Source organism: Ranitomeya imitator, chromosome 4 (genome assembly GCF_032444005.1).
Source record: "Ranitomeya imitator isolate aRanImi1 chromosome 4, aRanImi1.pri, whole genome shotgun sequence".
Classification (NCBI taxonomy): Eukaryota; Metazoa; Chordata; class Amphibia; order Anura; family Dendrobatidae; genus Ranitomeya; species Ranitomeya imitator.
Window position 1 is genome coordinate 667557998 of NC_091285.1, and position 24081 is coordinate 667582078.

Here is a 24081-nt window from a genome sequence, read left to right on the forward strand (position 1 = left end):
TGTGTGTGCCATCTCTCACTCAGTGGGCCATAGAAAGCCTATTAATTTTTTTGCTTGATTTGGGTTCTAAATTCTACCTGAAAAAATCAATAAATCAATCAGTGGGAGATTAATATTGGCCTTTGGGCTTGTGTGCCAGTCCTAAGCGTGCCATCTCTCTCTCTCAGATAGTGGGCCATAGAAAGCCTATTTATTATTTTTTTTATTGGGTTTATAAATTTTCCCTGGAAAAAAAAAAAAAAGTGGGAGATTAATATTGGCCTCTGGGCTTGTGTGCCAGTCCTGAGCGTGCCATCTCTCTCACAAATAGTGGGCCATAGAAAGCCTATTTATTTTTTTGGTTGATTTGGGTTCTAAATTCTACCTGAAAAAATCACTAAATCAATCAGTGGGAGATAAATATTGGCCTCTGGGCTTGTGTGCCACTCCTGACTCTTGTGTGCGTCATCTCTCACTCAGTGGGCCCTAGAAAGCCTATTTTTTGTTTTATTTGTTTTCTAAATTCTCCCTGAAAAAATCATTTTATTTTATTTGGTTTCTAAATTATTCCTGAAAAAATCATTTTTTTTGTATTTTTTTTTCTAAAGTCTCCCTGAAAAAAAAAAAAAAAATCAGTGGGAGATTAATATTGCCCTTTCTGCTTGTGTGCCAGTCTTGACTCCTGGGTGTGCCATCTCTCTCTCTCTCTCCAATTGTGGGCCATAGAAAGCCTATTTATTTTTTTGCTTGATTTGGGTTCCAAAATCTACCTGAAAAAATCACTAAATCAATCAGGGGGAGATAAATATTGGCCTCTGGGCTTGTGTGCCACTCCTGACTCCTGTGTGCATCCTCTCTCACTCAGTGGGCCATAGAAAGCCTATTTTTTTTTATTTGCTTTCTAAATTCTCACTGAAACAATCATTTCATTTTATTTGGTTTATAAATTCTTCCTTAAAAAATCATTTTTTTTTATTATTTTTTTTTTCTAAAGTCTCCCTTTTAAAAAAAAAAACAAATCAGTGGGAGATTAATATTTACATTTGCGCTTCAGTGACAGTCCTGCGTGTGTGGCATCTCTCTCATTTGTTGCCACCAACAACCAGGGCCGTATTTGCCACTAGGCACTCGAGGGCACGTGCCTAGGGCGGGGAGATGCGGGGGGGGCGGCACCTGAGCAGGTTTTTTTTTTTTTTTTTTTATTATTATAAAGTCCGGTTTGGCCCTAAGACCCCGCCCCCATCAACCCCCCCCCCCCGCCCCCCGGCGCCGCTGATGCATCCTTGCTGGCTGGCCCAGCCCCCCCCCCCCTTCAAGACAAGACAGTATTGACTCACTGTCTGTCATCATACTCACCTCACCTGCTCCAGCGGTGCCGGCGCGGCTGGTCTGCTCTCAGCGACTGCAACTCGCCCTGAGTGAGCCGCTGTCACATGGTACCGCCTCACCTGATTAAGGTGATGAATATGCATGCATATTCATCACCTTAATCAGGCGGTACCACCTGACCGCGGCGCTCACACAGGGCGAGGGACAGTGCTGCGCAGGGAGTGGGACAGAGCACAGAGGTGGAGCGAGGATTCCGTTCCTCTGCGCGGTCCGCGGCGTGTGAGGTAAAACTTACTGCTGAGACAGCCAGGAGGACGGGGGGAGCCGGGGACTCGGGAGGATGAAGGTGGAGGACCGTGGTGGACGAGGCGAGCCACAAGAGATGGGAGCGTCGCGTCGGGGAGCCGATGATGGAGCCTCAGCCACCCACGCATACAGCCAGGCCCAGGGGGGAAGATGACGAGCCAAGCATACGGCGGTGCCCGGGGGGGGGGGATGGGATGGGAAATGAGCCAGTGCACGCATAGGGGGGGGGGGGGGAGATGAGCCACCCATCACATGCATGCATAGGGGGGGGGGGGAGATGACTCATGAGCCACCCATCACATGCATGCATACGGGGGGGGGGGGGGGAGATGAGCCACCCATCACATGCATGCATAGGGGGGGGGGGAGATGACTCATGAGCCACCCATCATCACATGCATGCATACGGGGGGGGGGGGGGAGATGAGCCACCCATCACATGCATGCATACGGGGGGGGGGGGGAGATGAGCCACCCATCACATGCATGCATAGGGGGGGGGGGAGATGAGCCACCCATCACATGCATGCATAGGGGGGGGGGGGAGATGAGCCACCCATCACATGCATGCATACGGGGGGGGGGGGGGAGATGAGCCACCCATCACATGCATGCATAGGGGGGGGGGGGAGATGAGCCACCCATCACATGCATGCATACGGGGGGGGGGGGGAGATGAGCCACCCATCACATGCATGCATACGGGGGGGGGGGGGGAGATGAGCCACCCATCACATGCATGCATACGGAGGGGGGGGGGGGGGGAGATGAGCCAGTGCTGAGCCACCCACCCCATGCATACATACAGGGAGGGGGAGATGAGCCACGCATACGGGGGGGGGGGGGAAGATGAGCCACCTATGCATACAGGGAGGGGGAGATGAGCCATGCATACATGATGGGAGGTGGGGGTTGGCCATTATACAGTATGCATGGAGCATCATATGTGGTCATTATACAGTATGGAGCATCATGTGTCGCCATCATACAGTATGGAGCATCATGTGCGGTCATTATACACTATGGAGCATCATGTGGCCATTATACAGTATGCATGGAGCATCATATGTGGCCATTATACAGTATTGAGCATCATATGTGGTCACTCATTATACAGTATTGAGCATCATGTGTGGCCATTATACAGTAAGGAACATCATGTGTGGTCTTTATACAGTATGGAGCATCATGTGTGCCCATTATACAGTATGCATGGAGCATCATGTGGCCATTATACAGTATTGAGCATCATGTGTGGCCATTATACAGTATTGAGCATCATGTGACTATTATACAGTATTGAGCATCATGTGTGGCCGCCCATTATACAGTATGGAGCGTCATGTAGAGCCATTATACAGTATGGAGCATCATGTGTGGCCATTATACAGTATGGAGCATCATGTGTGGCCATTATACAGTATGGAGCATCATGTGTGGCCATTATACAGTATGGAGCATCATGTGTGGCCATTATACAGTATGGAGCATCATGTGTGGCCATTATACAGTATGGAGCATCATGTGTGGCCATTATACAGTATGGAGCATCATGTGTGGCTATTATACAGTATCAGTAATAGAATGATAAAGTCCATATATTAATCCTACAATGTCTGCTGGACATGGTATGGGGAGAGTTTATAGTTCAGTTAGTACACAGACACCGATACTTGTTAACCAGTTAATGCTCTCTTGTCCACCACACTGCAGTGTCAAAAGAGGAAGACGGCGAGACAGGCAGCAACATCGCATCAGAGAGCTCTTGACCTCGAAACAGAAGATCCTCAGATCCTGGTATTGTGACATAATATTAAGAAGAATATTTATTCACTGATATTATTCTATTAACTCCACAGCATTTTTCATGCATCAACACTGTCCCCATTGGGGCTCACAATCTAAACATCCTATTAGTTGGTCTTTTGAGTGTGGTAGAAAACCCACACTAACACGGGGAGAACATCGAAACTCTGCAGATGTCATCCTTGTTGGGATTTGAACCCCAGACCCCAGTGCTACAAAGCTGGGGATGGGAGATGAGCAAGAGCCACCCCTGCATACAGGGAGGCCTGGGAGGGGGACATCACATGAGCCATGCATGGGGGATGATGGGAGATGAGCCAGAGCCACTCCTGTATACAGGGAGGGGGACATCATGAGCCAGAGCCACCCCTGCATACAGGGAGGGGGACATCATGAGCCACGCATATGGAGGGGGAGATGAGCCATGCATACAGGAGAGGGGGAGAGATGAGCCATGCATGATGGGGGTGGGTAGCCGATGAGCCATGCATGGGGGGGAGATGAGCCATGCATACAGGATGGGAGGGGGGTGGGCCATTAAACATTATGCGTGAAGCATCATATGTTGCCATTATACAGTATGGATTCGGAGCATCATGTAGAGCCATTATACAGTATGGAGCATCATGTGTGGCCATTATACAATATGGAGCATCATGTGGGGCCATTATACAGTATGGAGCATCATGTGTGGCCATTATACAGTATGGAGCATCATGTGTGGCCATTATACAATATGGAGCATCATGTGTGGCCATTATACAGTATGGAGCATTGTGTGGCCATATTTTTTTTTTTGTTATAATTATTGTATATGAAACAGTGTGATCAGCAGTGCTAAATGGGTGTGGTTGGGACTTGAATATGGGTGTGACTAGTTGTGAAATGGGTGTGGTCAGAGGCGTGGCCTAAAATTTGCCCCGGCGCACTACGTGTGCCGCAATCTTTATACCTCTTTCCCTTCAAGAGTTGGGAGGTATGGTACCGCATTTACCAGATCACGGCAAGTGCCGCAAATCCCATAGGGAATGAATGAGGCCAAACGCAGTGTTGCCGTAAATGATACATTACGCTGCAGATGCAAAAAAACTGCCCGATCTGCTGCAAACAACAGCGATTCTTGCCAAAGTCACTGCCGATAGTGTCATAGTCACCAAGGGGGGAGGCAGCACTAAAAGTGCCTAGGGCAGCAGAAACTCTAAATACGGCCCTGCCAACAACAGAGTGTGTAACATTGTGCCTGATTTTCGTTGTGGTCTCACCCACCTGTAAAGGGGTAGCTAAATCATACTGAAGTTATAGCTTACCGTGTAAGTTGTGTGACAGCAACAAATACCGTTAGTTTGGTAAAGTTTTTAAAACAATGAGGAAGTCTGGTGGAAGAGGTCGTGGCCGAGGGCGTTCATTGTCAGCTGGTAATGAGGGTAGTGGTAGTGGTGGAGCATCAGGTGGTCGTGGGAAAAAAAATATTGCACCTAAGTCTGGAGCTGTGGAGCCAGGTTCGTCGTCTGGCTACACAAGGCCTCGAACGCTCCCTTTTCTGGGAGTAGGAAAACCGCTTTTAAAGCCGGAGCAGCAAGAGCAAGTTTTGGCTTATCTTGCTGACTCAGCCTCTAGCTCTTTTGCCTCCTCTCGTGAAACTGGTAAAAGTAAAAGCAGCGCGTCGTTAGTGGATGTTCACGGTCAGGGACAAGTCGCTTCCTTGTCCTCTTCAGCAAAAACAACAAGAGAGAAGAATGCAGCAGGCGACACAACGGGTTACTCCATGGAGCTCTTTACACATACCGTCCCTGGCTTAGAAAGTGAAGCAGTTAACAGTCCATGCCCATTACAAGTTGAATCTGACATGGAGTGCACTGATGCACAGCCACAGCCAGACTACTATGCTGGTCCTTTGACTCAGACCACAACATTGCCCTCGCAGGGTGCTGATCAAGAATCAGACCCTGATGAGACTATGTTGCCCCATCACGAACGCTATACCACCGACCGACACGGTGACACAGACGAAGTTGCACACGAGCTACAAGAAGAGGTAATAGATGACCCAGTTCTTGACCCCGATTGGCAGCCATTGGGGGAACAGGGTGCAGGCGGCAGCAGTTCTGAAGCGGAGGAGGAGGGGCCGCAGCAGGCATCAACATCGCAACAGGTTCCATCTGCCGGGCCCGTATCTTGCCCAAAACGCGTGGCAAAGTCAAAATCTGTTGGAGGACAGCGTGGCCATCCGGTTAAAGCTCAGTCTGCAATGCCTGAAAAGGTATCCGATGCTAGAAAGAGTGCAGTCTGGCATTTTTTTAAACAACATCCAATTGATCAGCGCAAAGTCATCTGTCAAAAATGTTCAACTACCTTAAGCAGAGGGCAGAATCTGAAAAGTCTCAATACAAGTTGCATGCATAGACATTTAACCACCATGCATTTGCAAGCTTGGACTAACTACCAAGCGTCCCTTAAGGTTGTAGCACCCTCGGCCAATGAAGCTAGTCATCAACACAACATCCCTTCCGGCAGTGTAGGGCCACCATTTTCTGCACCACCTGCAGTATCTGTGCAGGTTTCTTTGCCAGGCCAAAGCAGTCAGGGTCAGGGAATCACCAGTTTCGTAGTAGGAAACACTGCATCTAGGGCACCGGCGGCAACAATACCATCTCCCACCGTCTCTCAGTCTGCCATGTCCACCGGCACCCCCGCTAGTTCCACGATCTCCAGCTCTTCAGTCCAGCTCACCCTACATGAGACTATGGTTAGAAAAAGGAAGTACTTAGCCTCGCATCCGCGTACACAGGGTTTGAACGCCCACATAGCTAGACTAATCTCGTTAGAGATGATGCCCTACCGGTTAGTTGAAAGCGAAGCTTTCAAAGCCCTGATGGACTACGCTGTACCACGCTACGAGCTACCCAGTCGACACTTTTTTTCCAGAAAAGCCATCCCAGCCCTCCACCAGCATGTTAAAGAGCGCATCGTCCATGCACTCAGGCAATCTGTGAGCACAAAGGTGCACCTGACAACAGATGCATGGACCAGTAGGCATGGCCAGGGACATTACGTGTCCATCACGGCACACTGGGTAAATGTGGTGGATGCAGGGTCCACAGGGGACAGCAAGTTTGGGACAGTTCTGCCTAGCCCACGGTCTAGGAAACAGTTGGCTGTAGCCGTTCGCACCCCATCCTCCTCCTCCTCGTCCTCCTGCAGAAGCGAGACCTCGTCCACAGACCGCAGTCGCACAACCACTCCATCCGCAGCTGCCACTGTTGCACACCAGGTTCTCCCATTATGGGGCAGCTACTGGCAAACGTCAGCAGGCTGTATTGGCTATGAAGTGTTTGGGCGACAACAGACACACCGCTGAAGTTCTGTCCGAGTTCTTGCAGAAAGAAACGCAGTCGTGGCTGGGCACTGTAGATCTTGAGGCAGGCAAGGTAGTGAGTGATAACGGAAGGAATTTCATGGCTGCCATCTCCCTTTCCCAACTGAAACACATTCCTTGCCTGGCTCACACCTTAAACCTGGTGGTGCAGTGCTTCCTGAAAAGTTATCCGGGGTTATCCGACCTGCTCCTCAAAGTGCGTGGACTTTGCTCACATATCCGCCGTTCGCCCGTACACTCCAGCCGTATGCAGACCTATCAGCGTTCTTTGAACCTTCCCCAGCATTGCCTAATCATAGACGTTGCAACAAGGTGGAACTCAACACTGCACATGCTTCAGAGACTGTGTGAACAGAGGCGGGCTGTTATGTTTTTGTTGTTGGATACACATACACGGGCAGGCAGTAGGATGGCAGACATGGAGTTGTCAGGTGTGCAGTGGTCGAAGATTCAAGACATGTGTCAAGTCCTTCAGTGTTTTGAGGAATGCACACGGCTGGTTAGTGCAGACAACGCCATAATAAGCATGAGCATCCCCCTAATGCGTCTGCTGATGCAAAGTTTGACGCACATAAAGGATCAGGCGTCTGCAGCTGAGGAAGAGGAAAGCCTTGATGACAGTCAGCCATTGTCTGGCCAGGGCAGTGTACAGGACGAGGTAGCGGGCGAACAGGAGGAGGAGGACGAGGAGGATGATGGGGATGATTATATTTTTAATGAGGAAGCTTTTCCGGGGCCAGTGGAAATTGTTGGCGCGGCAAGGCCGGGTTCTGGTTTTTGGAGGGACACAAGTGACGTGGATTTGCCTGAAACTGCCCCTCAACCAAGCACAACCGCAGATTTGAGAACTGGAACTTTGGCCCACATGGCGGATTATGCCTTACGTATCCTCAAAAGGGACACACGCATAACAAAAATGATGAACGATGACGATTACTGGTTGGCCTGCCTCCTTGATCCTCGCTATAAAGGCAAATTGCAAAATATAATGCCACATGAGAACTTGGAACTAATATTAGCAACCAAACAATCAACTCTTGTTGACCGTTTGCTTCTGGCATTCCCTGCACACAGCGCCCGTGATCGTTCTAACACGAGCTGCAGGGGCCAGCAGACCAGAGGTGTTAGAGGGGCAGAAATCAGAAGTGGCGTTGGCCAGAGGGGTTTTCTGACCAGGTTGTGGAGTGATTTTGCTATGACCGCAGACAGGACAGGTACTGCAGCATCAATTCAAAGTGACAGGAGACAACATTTGTCCAGTATGGTTACTAACTATTTTTCATCCCTTATTGACGTTCTCCCTCAACCGTCATTCCCATTTGATTACTGGGCATCAAAATTAGACACCTGGCCAGAATTGGCAGAATATGCATTGCAGGAGCTTGCTTGCCCGGCAGCTAGTGTCCTATCAGAAAGAGTATTCAGTGCTGCAGGTTCAATACTAACAGAAAAAAGGACTTGTCTGGCTACCCAAAATGTAGATGATCTAACCTTCATTAAAATGAACCACAACTGGATTTCGAAATCTTTTGCCCCACCTTGCCCGGCTGACACATAGCTTTCTTATGTAAAGGTCTTGCCTGTGGACTATTCTGAACGACTTTTCCAATCTCGTAATTTGCAGCACCTGATTGTCCAGCATCCGACATGTTAACACCTCCCTAAATGGCCAAAGTCCCCACACGGGGCCGTGGTATCGCCACTTGGCGCCAGCACCCGTGAGAGTACTGTTTGTCTGAGGAGGTGGGTGTGCCCGCTTTTGGTCGACGGCACTGCCACTAGGTCCCTCATAGTACAATAAAGTGTCTGGCGGTGGTGGTGCGCACCCAACATCAGACACACCGTTGTAATATGAGGGGCCCTGGGCCTGTACCGCCGGCCACAAGACAGTCCCCCCCCCCCAGCTCAAACAGTGCTCTACCACTTGCAAAATTTTGTCTCACAGCTCCACCAATGTTTAGTTTATGCGCTGACATCCTTCAATGCCTGGCACTGTCAATACCATTGTATTGACATTTTTCTTATGTTAGGCCTTCGAAGCCTGTCTGCGGTCACTCCTTCCACTAGGCCTCCACTGACCTGTCTACTGCTGCCCGTGTTCCCCTGGAACCAATTTTAAATTGCCTACAGCCCAATTTTTGTTATGTTAGGCCTTCGAAGCCTGTCTGCGGCCCGTTCTTTCCACTACTACTACACTGACCAGGCCACTGCTGCCCGTGTTCCCCTGGAACCAATTTTAAATTGCCTACAGCCAGCCCAATTTATTATGTTAGGCCTTCGAAGCCTGTCTGCGGTCCCTCCTTCCACTAGGCCTCCACTGACCTGTCTACTGCTGCCCGTGTTCCCCTGGAACCAATTTTAAATTGCCTACAGCCAGCCCAATTTATTATGTTAGGGCTTCGAAGCCTGTCTGCGGTCCCTCCTTCCACTAGGCCTCCACTGACCTGTCTACTGCTGCCCGTGTTCCCTTGGAACCAATTTTAAATTGCCTACAGCCCAATGTTTGTTATGTTAGGCCTTCGAAGCCTGTCTGCGGCCCGTTCTTTCCACTACTACTACACAGACCAGGCCACTGCTGCCCGTGTTCCCCTGGAACAAATTTTAAATTGCCTACAGCCAGCCCAATTTATTATGTTAGGCCTTCGAAGCCTGTCTGCGGTCCCTCCTTCCACTAGGCCTCCACTGACCTGTCTACTGCTGCCCGTGTACCCCTTGATCCAACATCAGAAAATATAAAAATAAGTATTTTGCTTATAAAAAAGAAAATACTGGAGAGATATCAAATGCAGACATTTTAACATTAAAAACAAACACATACAACAAAAATCTGGTACAGTACTAAAAATGGCCACCAGCTACAATAACTTTCTCCTGCAAGTAGTTAACTGACAGTTTTTTTCAATTTAAAACACAGATATGGCATCCACCGAGTGTTGTCCTGTCGCGTCTTCTTTATATTATTGCCAAGAAGATGCAAAACAATGAAAATAATAAAATCATTATTTACCAAAAAAATAGAGTAAGTCAAAACCACATTGCAAACAAACATTCATTACAAATAAAGAAGCAGGGCGCGTCCGAGGGTGAGTATATACCTAATAAGAATATAATCACCCTCGGACGCGCCCTGCTTCTTTCCGACAGCCTTCCTTCCTAAGAATCAGCCCTTCCGTGGTGTAGAGAGAGGGTGTGTTACACTCCAAGGTGTTCCCCAGGTTGCCTTTCCTGAGCTTCGATCTTCATGCTCTCGTTTAGTAGTTGTCGGAAAGTAGGCTGCATTAGGCCTACAAATTGGGTATGGGGTGGAGAGAGATGGTGTGTTACACTCCAAGGTGTTCCCCAGGTTTCCTTGCCATTGCTTTGGTCTTCCGACTCTTGTTTAGTAGTTGTAGAAAACTACACTGCATTAGGCCTACAAAATGGGTATCGGGTGGAGAGAGATGGTGTGTTACACTCCAAGGTGTTCCCCAGGTTTCCTTGCCATTGCTTCGGTCTTCCGACTCTCGTTTAGTAGTTGTACAAAACTACACTGCATTAGGCCTACAAAATGGGTATCGGGTGGAGAGAGATGGTGTGTTCCACTCCAAGGTGTTCCCCAGGTTTCCTTGCCATTGCTTCGGTCTTCCGACTCTCGTTTAGTAGTTGTAGAAAACTACACTGCATTAGGCCTACAAAATGGGTATCGGGTGGAGAGAGATGGTGTGTTACACTCCAAGGTGTTCCCCAGGTTTCCTTGCCATTGCTTCGGTCTTCAGACTCTTGTTTAGTAGTTGTAGAAAACTACACTGCATTAGGCCTACAAAATGGGTATCGGGTGGAGAGAGATGGTGTGTTACACTCCAAGGTGTTCCCCAGGTTTCCTTGCCATTGCTTCGGTCTTCAGACTCTCGTTTAGTAGTTGTAGAAAACTACACTGCATTAGGCCTACAAAATGGGTATCGGGTGGAGAGAGATGGTGTGTTACACTCCAAGGTGTTCCCCAGGTTTCCTTGCCATTGCTTCGGTCTTCCGACTCTCATTTAGTAGTTGTAGAAAACTACACTGCATTAGGCCTACAAAATGGGTATCGGGTGGAGAGAGATGGTGTGTTACACTCCAAGGTGTTCTCCAGGTTGCCTTTCCAGAGCTTCGATCTTAATGCTCTCGTTTAGTAGTTCTTGGAAACTACACTGCATTAGGCCTCCAAATTGGCTATGGGGTGGAGAGAGATGGTGTGTTACACTCCAAGGTGTTCCCCAGGTTTCCTTGCCATTGCTTCGGTCTTCAGACTCTCGTTTAGTAGTTGTAGAAAACTACACTGCATTAGGCCTACAAAATGGATATCGGGTGGAGAGAGATGGTGTGTTACACTCCAAGGTGTTCCCCAGGTTTCCTTGTCATTGCTTCGGTCTTCCGACTCTCGTTCAGTAGTTGTAGAAAACTACACTGCATTAGGCCTACAAAATGGGTATCGGGTGGAGAGAGATGGTGTGTTACACTCCAAGGTGTTCTCCAGGTTGCCTTTCCAGAGCTTCGATCTTAATGCTCTCGTTTAGTAGTTGTTGGAAACTACACTGCATTAGGCCTCCAAATTGGCTATGGGGTGGAGAGAGATGGTGTGTTACACTCCAAGGTGTTCTCCAGGTTTCCTCGCCATTGCTTCGATCTTTCGACTCTCGTTTAGTAGTTGTAGAAAACTACACTGCATTAGGCCTACAAAATGGGTATCGGGTGGAGAGAGATGGTGTGTTACACTCCAAGGTGTTCCCCAGGTTTCCTTGCCATTGCTTCGGTCTTCCGACTCTCGTTTAGTAGTTGTAGAAAACTACACTGCATTAGGCCTACAAAATGGGTATGGGGTGGAGAGAGATGGTGTGTTCCACTCCAAGGTGTTCTCCAGGTTGCCTTTCCTGAGCTTCTATCTTCAGGCTCTCGTTAAATTGTGGTTAAATGGAACAACTGCATTTGGCGTACTAGTTGGTTTGGGGCCTACTAACAGTGTCTGCCGCTCCTTGCTGTTCTCCTGGTTTCCTGTCCTGAAATTCCGTTTTCAGGCGCTCGTTAAGTAGTTGTTAATGTTAGACTGCATTTGGCCTACTAGTTGGGTTGGGGCCTACTATCGGTGTCTGCCACTCCTTGCTGTTCTCCTCCACTGAACAAAGCTGTGCCGCCTGTTTACTACGGTTGCCAATTTTGAACTGCATTTCGACTACTTACTGATTTGGGCCTACTCTCTGTGTCAGCCTCTCATTCCAGTTGTCCTCCACTGCAATGCCCCCTGGTTATTCCTGTGTTACCAATTTTGAACTGCATTTAGCCAACTTTATTCTTTGGGCCTATATCTGTGTTTCCTCCTCATCCTGCCCATTGCCCAGCCAGTGATAGATGAGTCTGCTGGTACATTGACCCATAACGCAACATTCCCCGTGCACGCTACACAACAACATTGTGACCCTGCTGAAAGTCAGGTTGCTCTTCCCGCATACCATACCACCTTACACGGGGACAAAGAGGAAGGTGCAGATGAAAGTGCAGGTTCCTTCATCAGGTGGGGGGAGGAATACTAGTTGGCGACGTCACTGGCACAGGGCCTCTCATAGTACGCAAAAGTGTTGCTGCCGGTGGGAGGCGCCCCCGCCGTGCAAACACACCGCTGTACTTTGAGGGGCCCTGTGCCAGTGCCAATGCCAACGAGTGGGCCCCCCTGCTTGCACAGGTTCACAGCACTTGCAAAGTTGAAATACTTACCTCTCCCTGCTCCACTGCCGTGACGTGGTCCAGATTTCCTGGGCCCACTAATTACTTGAACCAGCCCTACCCACCACAACTTTAGCCAAATGACCCCCAATTTCAAATGCCTTCCAATTATTATAAGGTAAATTACGCTTGACAAGCTTCATTAAGAAGAATGGATGGTTTTGACATTAAAATGGGCACTCTAGGTGTTTTCCTGGCCCCCACTCACTGCCGACTATGCTGCCCCATTGACTTGCATTGGGTTTCGTGTTTCGGTCGATCCCGACTTTACGTCATAATCGGCCGATTTCACTCGACCCGACTTTTGAGATAGTCGGGTTTCGCGAAACCCGGCTCAACTCTAAAAAGGTCAAGGTCGCTCAACTCTACTCATTACTACAGGTCCTTCTCAAAAAATTAGCGTATAGTGTTAAATTTCATTATTTACCATAATGTAATGATTACAATTAAACTTTCATATATTATAGATTCATGATCCACCAACTGAAATTTGTCAGGTCTTTTATTGTTTTAATACTGATGATTTTGGCATACAACTCCTGATAACCCAAAAAACCTGTCTCAATAAATTAGCATATTTCACCCATCCAATCAAATAAAAGTGTTTTTTAATAACAAACAAAAAAACCATCAAATAATAATGTTCAGTTATGCACTCAATACTTGGTCGGGAATCCTTTGGCAGAAATGACTGCTTCAATGCGGCGTGGCATGGAGGCAATCAGCCTGTGACACTGCTGAGATGTTATGGAGGCCCAGGATGCTTCAATATCGGCCTTAAGCTCATCCAGAGTGTTGGGTCTTGCGTCTCTCAACTTTCTCTTCACAATATCCCACAGATTCTCTATGGGGTTCAGGTCAGGAGAGTTGGCAGGCCAATTGAGCACAGTAATACCATGGTCAGTAAACCATTTACCAGTGGTTTTGGCACTGTGAGCAGGTGCCAGGTCGTGCTGAAAAATGAAATCTTCATCTCCATAAAGCATTTCAGCCGATGGAAGCATGAAGTGCTCCAAAATCTCCTGATAGCTAGCTGCATTGACCCTGCCCTTGATGAAACACAGTGGACCAACACCAGCAGCTGACATGGCACCCCACACCATCACTGACTGTGGGTACTTGACACTGGACTTCAGGCATTTTGGCATTTCCTTCTCCCCAGTCTTCCTCCAGACTCTGGCACCTTGATTTCCGAATGACATGCAAAATTTGCTTTCATCAGAAAAAAGTACTTGGGACCACTTAGCAACAGTCCAGTGCTGCTTCTCTGTAGCCCAGGTCAGGCGCCTCTGCCGCTGTTTATGGTTCAAAAGTGGCTTTACCTGGGGAATGCGGCACCTGTAGCCCATTTCCTGCACACGCCTGTGCACGGTGGCTCTGGATGTTTCCACACCAGACTCAGTCCACTGCTTCCTCAGGTTCCCCAAGGTCTGGAATCGGTTCTTCTCCATAATCTTCCTCAGGGTCCGGTCTCCTCTTCTCGTTGTACAGCGTTTTCTGCCACATTGTTTCCTTCCAACAGACTTACCATTGAGGTGCCTTGATACAGCACTCTGGGAACAGCCTATTTGTTGAGAAATTTCTTTCTGGGTCTTACCCTCTTGCTTGAGGGTGTCAATGATGGCCTTCTTGACATCTGTCAGGTCGCTAGTCTTAAGGTACCTTCACACATAACGATATTGTTAACGATATCATTGCTATTTGTGAGGTAGCAACGATATCGTTAATGAAATCGTTCTGTGTGACAGCGACCAACGATCAGGCCCCTGCTGGGAGATCGTTGGTCGCTGAATAAAGTCCAGAACTTTATTTCGTCGCTGGACTCCCTGGAGGCATCGCTGGATCGGCGTGTGTGACACCGATCCAGCGATATCTTCACTGGTAACCAGGGTAAACATCGGGTAACTAAGCGCAGGGCCGCGCTTAGTAACCCGATGTTTACCCTGGTTACCATGCTAAAAGTAAAAAAAAACAAACAGTACATACTTACCTAACGCTGTCTGTCCTCCAGCGCTGTGCTCTGCACTCCTCCTGTACTGGCTGTGAGCCGGAAAGCAGAGCGGTGACGTCACCGCTCTGCTTTCCGGCTCCCAGACACTACAGGAGGAGAGCAGAGAAGCAGAGCGCAGCGCTGGAGGACAGACGGCTGTAGGTAAGTATGTACTGTTTGTTTTTTTTTTACTTTTAGCATGGTAACCAGGTAGCGGCCCTGCGCTTAGTTACCCGATGTTTACCCTGGTTACCGGCATCGTTGGTCGCTGGAGAGCGGTCTGTGTGACAGCTCTCCAGCGACCAAACAGCGACGCTGCAGCGATTCGGATCGTTGTCGGTATCGCTGCAGCGTCGCTAAATGTGAAGGGGCCTTAACCCATGATGGGGGTTTTGAGTAATGAACCAGGCAGGGAGTTTATAAAAGCCTCAGGTATCTTTTGCATGTGTTTAGAGTTAATTAGTTGATTCAGAAGATTAGGGTAATAGGTCGTTTAGAGAACCTTTTCTTGATCTGCTAATTTATTGAGACAGGTTTTTTGGGTTATCAGGAGCTGTATGCCAAAATCATCAGTATTAAAACAATAAAAGACCTGACAAATTTCAGTTGGTGGATAATGAATCTATAATATATGAAAGTTTAATTGTAATCATTACATTATGGTAAATAATGAAATTTAACACTATATGCTAATTTTTTGAGAAGGACCTGTATATACTCTGCATGCGCTGGAACCAGATGTCTGTAGGGACCAGAAGTGGGAACTTTCATGTCAAATGTGAATTTCTTTCCAATAAATGTATTGAAGATTGGTCCAAATTGCTTGATCTCCCAATCTTGAATTCCTCTAGAATTAAGATATCCTTACTCTCCAAACCTCTTGTTACACAAGTGTCCATGCACTTCAAGGGGGAGACGCCAAAAAGACATTACACTATATCTGACACTGCTTATTTTCCTGAGATTTATAGAAGGAGGTAATTACATCTGCTGGATCCAGTAAACATCATCTATAGAGTGAAATGTGTTAGAGGGACTTTATACCTTATGGATGCCACAAAGAGCAGAATTAGAATGTATGGGGGACATTAAACTGTATGGCGTAAAAATGAGGAACGTTATACTGCATAGGTGCCACAGTGTGGACAGTAGACTGTGTGTAAGCCATTGAGTAGGACATTATACATTGTTGAGGCCACAGAAGTCAAAATTATAATGCATAGGGGTCACAGAGGGAAGACATTATACTGTATAGGGGACAAAATGAGGGGCAGTATACTGTAAGGGAGCCACAGAGGAAGATATACTGTATGGGGACCACAGAGAGGGCCAATATACTGTATGTGGTCAAAATGAGGAACATTAGACTGTATTGGTGCCACAATGGGGGCATTAGACTGTGTGTAAACCATTGAGCAGGACATTATACATTTTGGAGGCCACAGAAGTAAAAATTATAATGAACAGGAGTCAGAGACGGGGACATTATAATGTATAGGGTGCAAAATGAGGGGCAATATACTGTAAGGGAGCCACAGTGGAGGATATACTGTATACGGACCACAGAGAGGAAAATTATAATATATGGGGGCCACAGAGGGGGACATTATACTATATGGGTCAAAATGAGGAGCATTATACTGTCTAGCCACAATGGATGACATTATATTGTATGGGGGACAATTATACTGCCTGTTGGTCACAATTATTACAATATGGGGGTCAGGATGGAGGACATAATTTCATAGGGCCGAATGGGGACAAGATTACTGTATTTGGGTCAGAATACGGGACATTATTACCATATTGTGGCCAGAATTGGAGACATTATAGTGTATGGGGGACATGATACTGAATGGGGAACCTTATGACTATATCTGAGCCAGAATGGGGGACAATATTACTATATGGTGGACAATATATTTTATGTGGGATATTATTACTATATTGAGGATATTATAACTATTTTAGAATGTGAGATATTATTACTGTATGGGGCAGAATGGGGGATATTACTATATGGTGGATAAGCATAGTAGACAGTATTACTGTATTTAGGTCAGGTCTCATGTTGATTGTACTACTGTGAGCAGCCTGTTTGGTCACTTTCAACCCAACTAGGACATTGTGGGTCTGCAATTGCTCGGGGAGCTGCCAGCAGCGGATTTTGATGTTTTCCCCAAGTGCATAGCATTCCTCAATTATTAATAATCTCATTGATAGCAGCTAAGTGTGTGTATTTCTGCGTGCAGAGCTCATACCAGATACTTTGTACATGCTGTTTCCATTTTGACATTATTTCCATATAAGTAACACATCTCCATGACTTTTCCTCCTCGATGTTGCAGTTTCAGTGTTGAGCGGTGTATACAGTTGTGCTCAAAAGTTTACATACCACAGCAGAATTTTTACTTTCTTGGCCTTTCTTCAGAGAATATGAATGATAACACCAAAACTTTTCCTCTCCTCATGGTTAGTGGTTGGGTGAAGCCATTTATTGTCAGACTACTGTGTTTTCTCTTTTTAAATCATAATGCCAACCTAAAACATCCAAGTGATCCTAATAAAAAGTTCACATACCCTGGTGATTTTGGCCTGATAACATGCACAGACATTGACACAAATGGGTGTGAATGGCTACTAACGGTAACATCCTCACCTGTGACCTGTTTGCTTGTAATCACTGTGTGTGCATAAAAGCTGAGTGAGTTTCTAGGATCCAGACAGACTTTTGCATCTTTCATCCAGCCACTGACGTTTCTGGATTGTGAGTCATGGGGAAAGCAAAAGAATTGTCAACGGATCTAAGGGAAAAGGTAGTTGAACTGTATAAAACAGGAAAGGGATACAAAAAGATATCCAAGGAATTCATAATGCCAGTCAGCAGCGTTCAAACTGGAAAAAAAATTAACAAATGGAAACTCAGGGGCTCTGTAAAAAAAAAACCACGGTCAGGTAGACCAACAAAAATGTTGTCCACAATTGCCAGGAAAATTGTTCGGGATGCAAAGAAAAACCCACAAATAACATCAGCTGAAATACAGGACTGTCTGAAAACTAGCGGTGTGGCTGTTTCAAGATACACAATAAGGAGGCACTTGAAGAAAAATGGGCTGCATGGTCAAGTTTCTAGAAGAAAGCTATTACTGTGCGAATGCCACAAAGTATCTCTCCTACAATACGCAAAACAGCACAGAGACAAGCCTCAAAACTTCTGGAACAAGGTAATTTGGAGTGATGAGACCAAAATTGAACTTTTTGGCCACAACCATAAACGTTACATTTGGAGAGAGGTCAACAAGGCCTATGATAAAAGGAACACCATTCCTACTGTCAAACATGGAGGTGGATCGCTGATGTTTTGGGGATGTGTGAGCTACAAAGACACAGGAAACTTGGTCAAAGTTGAAGGAAAGATGAATGCAGCACGTTATCAGCAAATACTGGAGGCAAGTTTGCAGTCATCAGTCCGGAAGCTGCACATGGGACGCACTTGGACATTCCAACATGACAACGATCCAAAACACAAGGCCAAGTCAACCTGTCATTAGCTACAGCAGAACAAAGTGAAGGTTCAGGAGTGGCCATCTCAGTCTCCTGACCTCAATATCATTGAGCCACTCTGGGGAGATCTCAAGCACACAGTTCATACTAGACAGGAATTTACAGGAACTGGAAGCTTTTTGTCAAGAAGAGTGGGCAGCTTTACCGTCTGAGAAAATAAAGAACCTCATCCACAACTACCACAAAAGACTTCAAGCTGTCATTGATAATAGAGGGGGCAATACACGGTATTAAGAAATGGGGTATGTGAACTTTTGATCAGGGTCATTTGGATATTTTGGGTTGTCATAATGATTTAAAAAGAGAAAACACAGCAGTCTGACAATAAATGGCTTCACCCAGCCACTAACCATGAGTGGAGAAAAAGTTTTGATGTCATCATTCATATTCTCTGAAAAAAAGGCCAAGAAAGCAAAAATTCTGCTGCCGGGGTATGTAAACTTTTGAGCCTATCTGTATTTGTGTGTATGGTTTATTCATTGCTGGGTTCGGGTACATACTTATGTATTCTATTTTTCCATTACTGACATATATTTATGTGCTCAGTTTATTCATTGCTGAATTTTTTTGGATCCCTGCGACGGTAGAAAGGTTAAAATCGACCCTTGGGACACCACCATACACATCAGCTGATCATCCTCCGCAATCTGATTGTTTGGCTGACTGCAGTCTAATGTGTGTAAGGAAAATAAGATGGTAAATTTGATGAAGAATAATTTGAACTTTCTATTTCTTGTTTTGTCACACAGCATCATGGGAAACAGTGATTGTTGGCTGCACTATATACAGTATATACATAACATCATTGCATGAAAGCGTCCACATTGTCCTCTCTGGAGCGCAGCATTCCAGTCATTGTTTTGCACAAGGTCGCTCGGTGGAACAGAGTCCATTCTTTTGTTCCGGTCATTAAATAGCTCAGGTCCCAGGCTGCTCCGTCAGCTGCTGAATTGGTGTTTCTAGAAAAAAACAAAACTGCAGAACTATTGAGAGCAGCACGGCAAGAGCTGTAATCCTGTGATTTGTAGTGCGGCCGCGACTCCATGAAGATGTTATACAGGGCAGCTATTTGTAGGCTAAGAAGGCAGAGCTGCTTCCTTCTCACACATTGTCCCTCTGTTTCTCATATGCTGCTGCAATGATTTGTTTCGCCCCTAAGGGTACTTGTATATTCTGTTCAGATTTTGCATCAGTATTCGACTGCGTTCACACCGAACGGTCATCCTGCTGCTCTTAACCTCAGCAGCCCGATGCAACACCTGCCTTTTTACTGTTTCCCTGCGGAATCATTTTGGGTCCCGTGATTCTTTTTTTTTTAAAGATAATCAATCACCAGGTTTTTACCAGCTAAAATCTGAGAGCAGAATAATGTAGAAACAGAGACCCTGATTCCAGCGATCTGTCGCTTACTGAGCTTCTTGCGGTAATATTTTTATAAAATCACAGTTTTATCAGCAGGAGATTATCATTAGAGGGCCAGTAAACCTGTTGCTAAGCAGAGCTTCACATTCAAGATGTCTGTAAAACTACATGTCCACCACTGACTAGCAGCTTTCTGCCTCTGCATAGTGTACACAAAAGCTGCCAATCAGTGGTGTGGGCGGGGTTATACAGGGCTCAGCATTTAGAGAACTGCTAGATCTACAGCAGGAAAACTGTGATTTTATCAAAACTGTATGAAGCCGCGCAGGAAGTGAAACATAGCTGGAATCAGGGTATCTGCCTTCATATCATGCCCCTCGCAGATGGGGTAGAAAAAAACCTGGTGACAGATTCCCCTTAATCTTGCAGGGAAACAGCTGTTACCATCAATGGTCTCCTGAGTGAAGCAGCTGTTTCTCTGTAATATTAAAGGGATTTTCCCATGAGCAAAATTGATTTTAATCAATAGATCTTGGAATAATAATAATTTCCATAATTGGATGTGTTTAAAAAAAATGTTCCTGTGCTGAGATAATCTTATAAATGTGCCCCTGCTGTGTACTGTGTAATGGCTGTGTCTGCCCATACAGGAACGTGGTCTGATCTACTGAGCAGGGGGGAAACAAAAAAGTGTGCAGATATTACAGCACGGGATCACAAATAATTCTTTCTTTGAGGTAAAACATTTTTAGAAAAAGCAAGCAGAGAAATGCTCACAGCTGATCCCATACTGTCCTCACTGTATATTCTCTTTTGCTCCCCCCCACTGCCCAGGAGAAGTGGTACGATCAGACCATGTTCCTGTACGGGCAGACACAGCCATTACACAGTACACAGCAGAGGCACATTTATAAGATTATCTCAGCACAGGAGCATTTTATTTAAACACATCCAATTGTGAAACTTATTATTATTCCCAGATATATTGATTAAAATGTATTTTAAAATAAATTTTGTTCTTTGGAAAAACCCTTTAAGTCATTGTACAGTGAGGCACAGAACTGTTGCAGTTAAGAGCTGCAGCTTGATCGCTCCTTATAAGCCAGAAAAAAAAAGAAGAAGTGTGGAACGAGAAAAGAAAAAGTATAATGGAAAAATTTCACTCTGTGATATTTGATATTGGGGCTGCTGGAGAAGGTCAATAACATTGCCCCCAGCTCCATAGGGAATGGATGGGTGCCCTGTTGTGACCCCCACCGATCAGCAACGTATCATCTATCGTGTCTAAACCAAAGAAACATAGATATTTTCTTCCTTTACTTGGACAGTGAGTGAAATACTCTTGTCGGTGATGCTCAATGACCAGTCAGGTTCTGGAGGTAACGTCATCTGGAGACATTGGGCTAAGTTTGGCATAAATGAAAGTAAACCAACCTATGAGCACTAAATATAAAAATGAAAGGCAGCCTTGTAACGTGACATCCAGTGAGTCCATTCAAAGAAAGAGAAGTTCTGAAGGAAGATCAGGCCTCCTTCCCTCCACGATCCTCACCGGCTTTCCCTCACTTCTGATGGGATCATAGTCATTTTTGTGCTCGTTGAGGAGGAGACACTTTCTCTGTCGCCCTCCTCCTCCTCATCAGACTCTATGCTATCCCCGCAGCTCCCACACATTGGAGACACTGATCCCTCAAATTGTCTGTTTTTCTCCCCGTCTTCCCGAACAGGCAGGTTAGCAGTAGGGCTGTGACTCTCTTTGATCTTTGGGACCAAAGCATGGACAGTCTGTGTGTATCTTCTCTTTGGAGGAGACGTTTTAGGAGGCGAGGTGTGTTGGTCACCAAGCAGACCAACCAGAAAGGTAATGTATCGCATAGCCAGGCGGAGAATTTCATTTTTGCTCAGCTTTTTGTCGGGTGGATGGGTGGGAATCAGTTTCCGTAGTTCAGCAAAGGCGCCATTTACATTCTGCTGTCTCCAACGTTCCCGGCTGTTAGTGAAGACCCGACGGGCGACTTTTTGTGGTTGTCGAACTATGGGATGGAAACATAGGGTTAACAAAAGGAAATCAAATTCTCAATTATACAGACTGAGACGCTCAGACTGATAATAGTGTACTTAGACAAGTCTATAGATGCGCCAAATAGATTAAACGGCATTAGCCACTTTTGACTTATCAGTATGTAAATGCCCCAATATTATCAAACTCTAATTCTCAAACTTGGCAAGAGCCGTCACACCAAATATTGATTAACTATTAACATTTCTATTTTCTAAAAAAAATAACTACTTTGCAGCATTTTTTTTCCACACCTGCCTAAAAGCGTTAAAATTTCAAAGCATTACGAGACACGTTATTTCGTTTGAATCAATAGATCTCGGAATAATAATAAGTTTCACAATTGGATGTGTTTAAAAAAAATGTTCCCGTGCTGAGATAATCTTATAAATGTGCCTCTGCTGTGTCCTGTGTAATGGCTGTGTCTGACCGTACAGGAACATGGTCTGATCATACCACTTCTCCTGGGCAGGGGAGGAAGGAAAAAATGTATACAGACATTACAGCATGAGATCTCAAATAATTATTTCTTTCAGGTAAAACATTTTTTTAAACAGGCAGGGAAATGTTTTACCTCACAAAAAGAATCAGCTGCGATCACGTTCTGTCCTGTCTGTTTACTCTCTTTTGTGTCCTCCCCTGCTGAGAAGATGTGGTATGATTAGACCAGGTTCCTGCATGGTCAGACACAGCCATTACACAGGACACAGCAGAGGCACATTTATAAGATTATCTCAGCACAGGAACATTTTTGTTAAACACATCCAATTGTGCAAATTATTATTATTCCAAGATCTATTGATTAACATCAACTTTAAAATTAACTTTGTTTGTGGGAAAATCCCTTTAACCCCTTTACCCCCAAGGGTGGTTTGCACGTTATGGACCGGGCCAATTTTTACAATTCTGACCACTGTCCCTTTATGAGGTTATAACTCTGGAACGCTTCAACGGATCCCGGTGATTCTGACATTGTTTTCTCGTGACATAATGTACTTCATGATAGTGGTAAAATTTCTTTGATATTACTTGCGATTATTTGTGAAAAAAACGGAAATATGGCGCAAATTTTGAAAATTTTGCAATTTTCCAACTTTGAATTTTTATGCAATTAAATCACAGAGATATGTCACACAAAATACTTAATAAGTAACATTTCCCACATGTCTACTTTACATCAGCACAATTTTGGAACCAAAATTTTTTTTTGTTAGGGAGTTATAAGGGTTAAAAGTTGACCAGCAATTTCTCATTTTTACAACACCATTTTATTTTAGGGGCCACATCTCATTTGAAGTCATTTTGAGGGGTCTATATGATAGAAAATACCCAAGTGTGACACCATTCTAAAAACTGCACCCCTCAAGGTTCTCAAAACCACATTCAAGAAGTTTATTAACCCTTCAGGTGTTTCACAGGAATTTTTGGAATGTTTAAATAAAAATTAACATTTTACTTTTTTTCACAAAAAATTTACTTCAGCTCCAATTTGTTTTATTTTGCCAAGAGTTACAGGAGAAAATGGACCCCAAACCTTGTTGTACAATTTGTCCTGAGTACGGTGATACCACATAAGTGGAGGTAAACCACTGTTTGGGCGCATGACAGAGCTTGGAAGCGAAGGAGCGCCATTTGACTTTTTAATGCAAAATTGACTGGAATTGAGATGGGACGCCATGTTGCGTTTGGAGAGCCACTGATGTGCCTAAACATTGAAACCCCCCACAAGTGACACCATTTTGGAAACTAGACCCCTAAGGAACTTATCTAGAGGTGTGGTGAGCACTTTGACCCACCAAGTGCTTCACAGAAGTTTATAATGCAGAACCGTAAAAATAAAAAATATTTTTTGTAAAAAAAATGATCTTTTCGCCCCCAATTTTTTATTTTCCCAATGGTAAGAGAAGAATTTGGAACCAAAAAGTTGTTGCACAATTTGTCCTGAGTACTCTGATACCTCATATGTGGGGGTAAACCACTGTTTGGGCGCATGGGAGACCTTGGAAGGGAAGGAGTGCCGTTTGACCTTTCAATGCAAAATTGACAGGAATTGAGATGGGACGCCATGTTGCGTTTGAAGAGCCACTGATGTGCCTAAACATTGAAACCCCCCACAAGTGACACCATTTTGGAAAGTAGACCCCCTAAGGAACTTATCTAGAGGTATGGTGAGCACTTTGACCCACCAAGTGCTTCACAGAAGTTTATAATGCAGAACCGTAAAAATAAAAAATCATTTTTGTGAAAAAAAAATGATCTTTTCGCCCCCAATTTTTTATTTTCCCAATGGTAAGAGAAGAAATTGGAACCAAAAAGTTGTTGTACAATTTGTCCTCAGTACGCTGATACCCCATATTTGGGGGTAAACCACTGTTTGGGCGCATGGGAGAGCTCGGAAGGGAAGGAGCGCCGTTTGACTTTTCAATGCAAAATTCACAGGAATTGAGATGAGACGCCATGTTGCGTTTGGAGAGCCACTGATGTGCCTAAACATTGAAACCCCCCACAAGTGACACCATTTTGGAAAGTAGACCCCCTAAGGAACTTATCTAGATGTCTTGTGAGCACTTTGAC

The 24081-nt window shown here is 45.5% G+C and overlaps 1 protein-coding gene across 3 annotated transcripts in view; it reads right to left on the reverse strand.

The window, feature by feature from the left end:
• Nucleotides 1-18787: 18787 nt before the first annotated feature.
• LYL1 (LYL1 basic helix-loop-helix family member) overlaps nt 18788-24081 on the reverse strand; it is a 36214-nt gene continuing 30920 nt past the window's right edge. For 2 of the 3 annotated variants that reach the window (XM_069767182.1, XM_069767181.1), the window contains one exon: nt 18788-21481. In XM_069767182.1, coding sequence (XP_069623283.1) covers nt 20997-21481 — 485 coding nt within the window. In that variant the 3' untranslated portion in view covers nt 18788-20996. Of the gene's footprint in view, nt 21482-22081; nt 22147-24081 lie in introns of all 3 variants that reach the window. The other variant, XM_069767183.1, reaches the window with a different exon arrangement.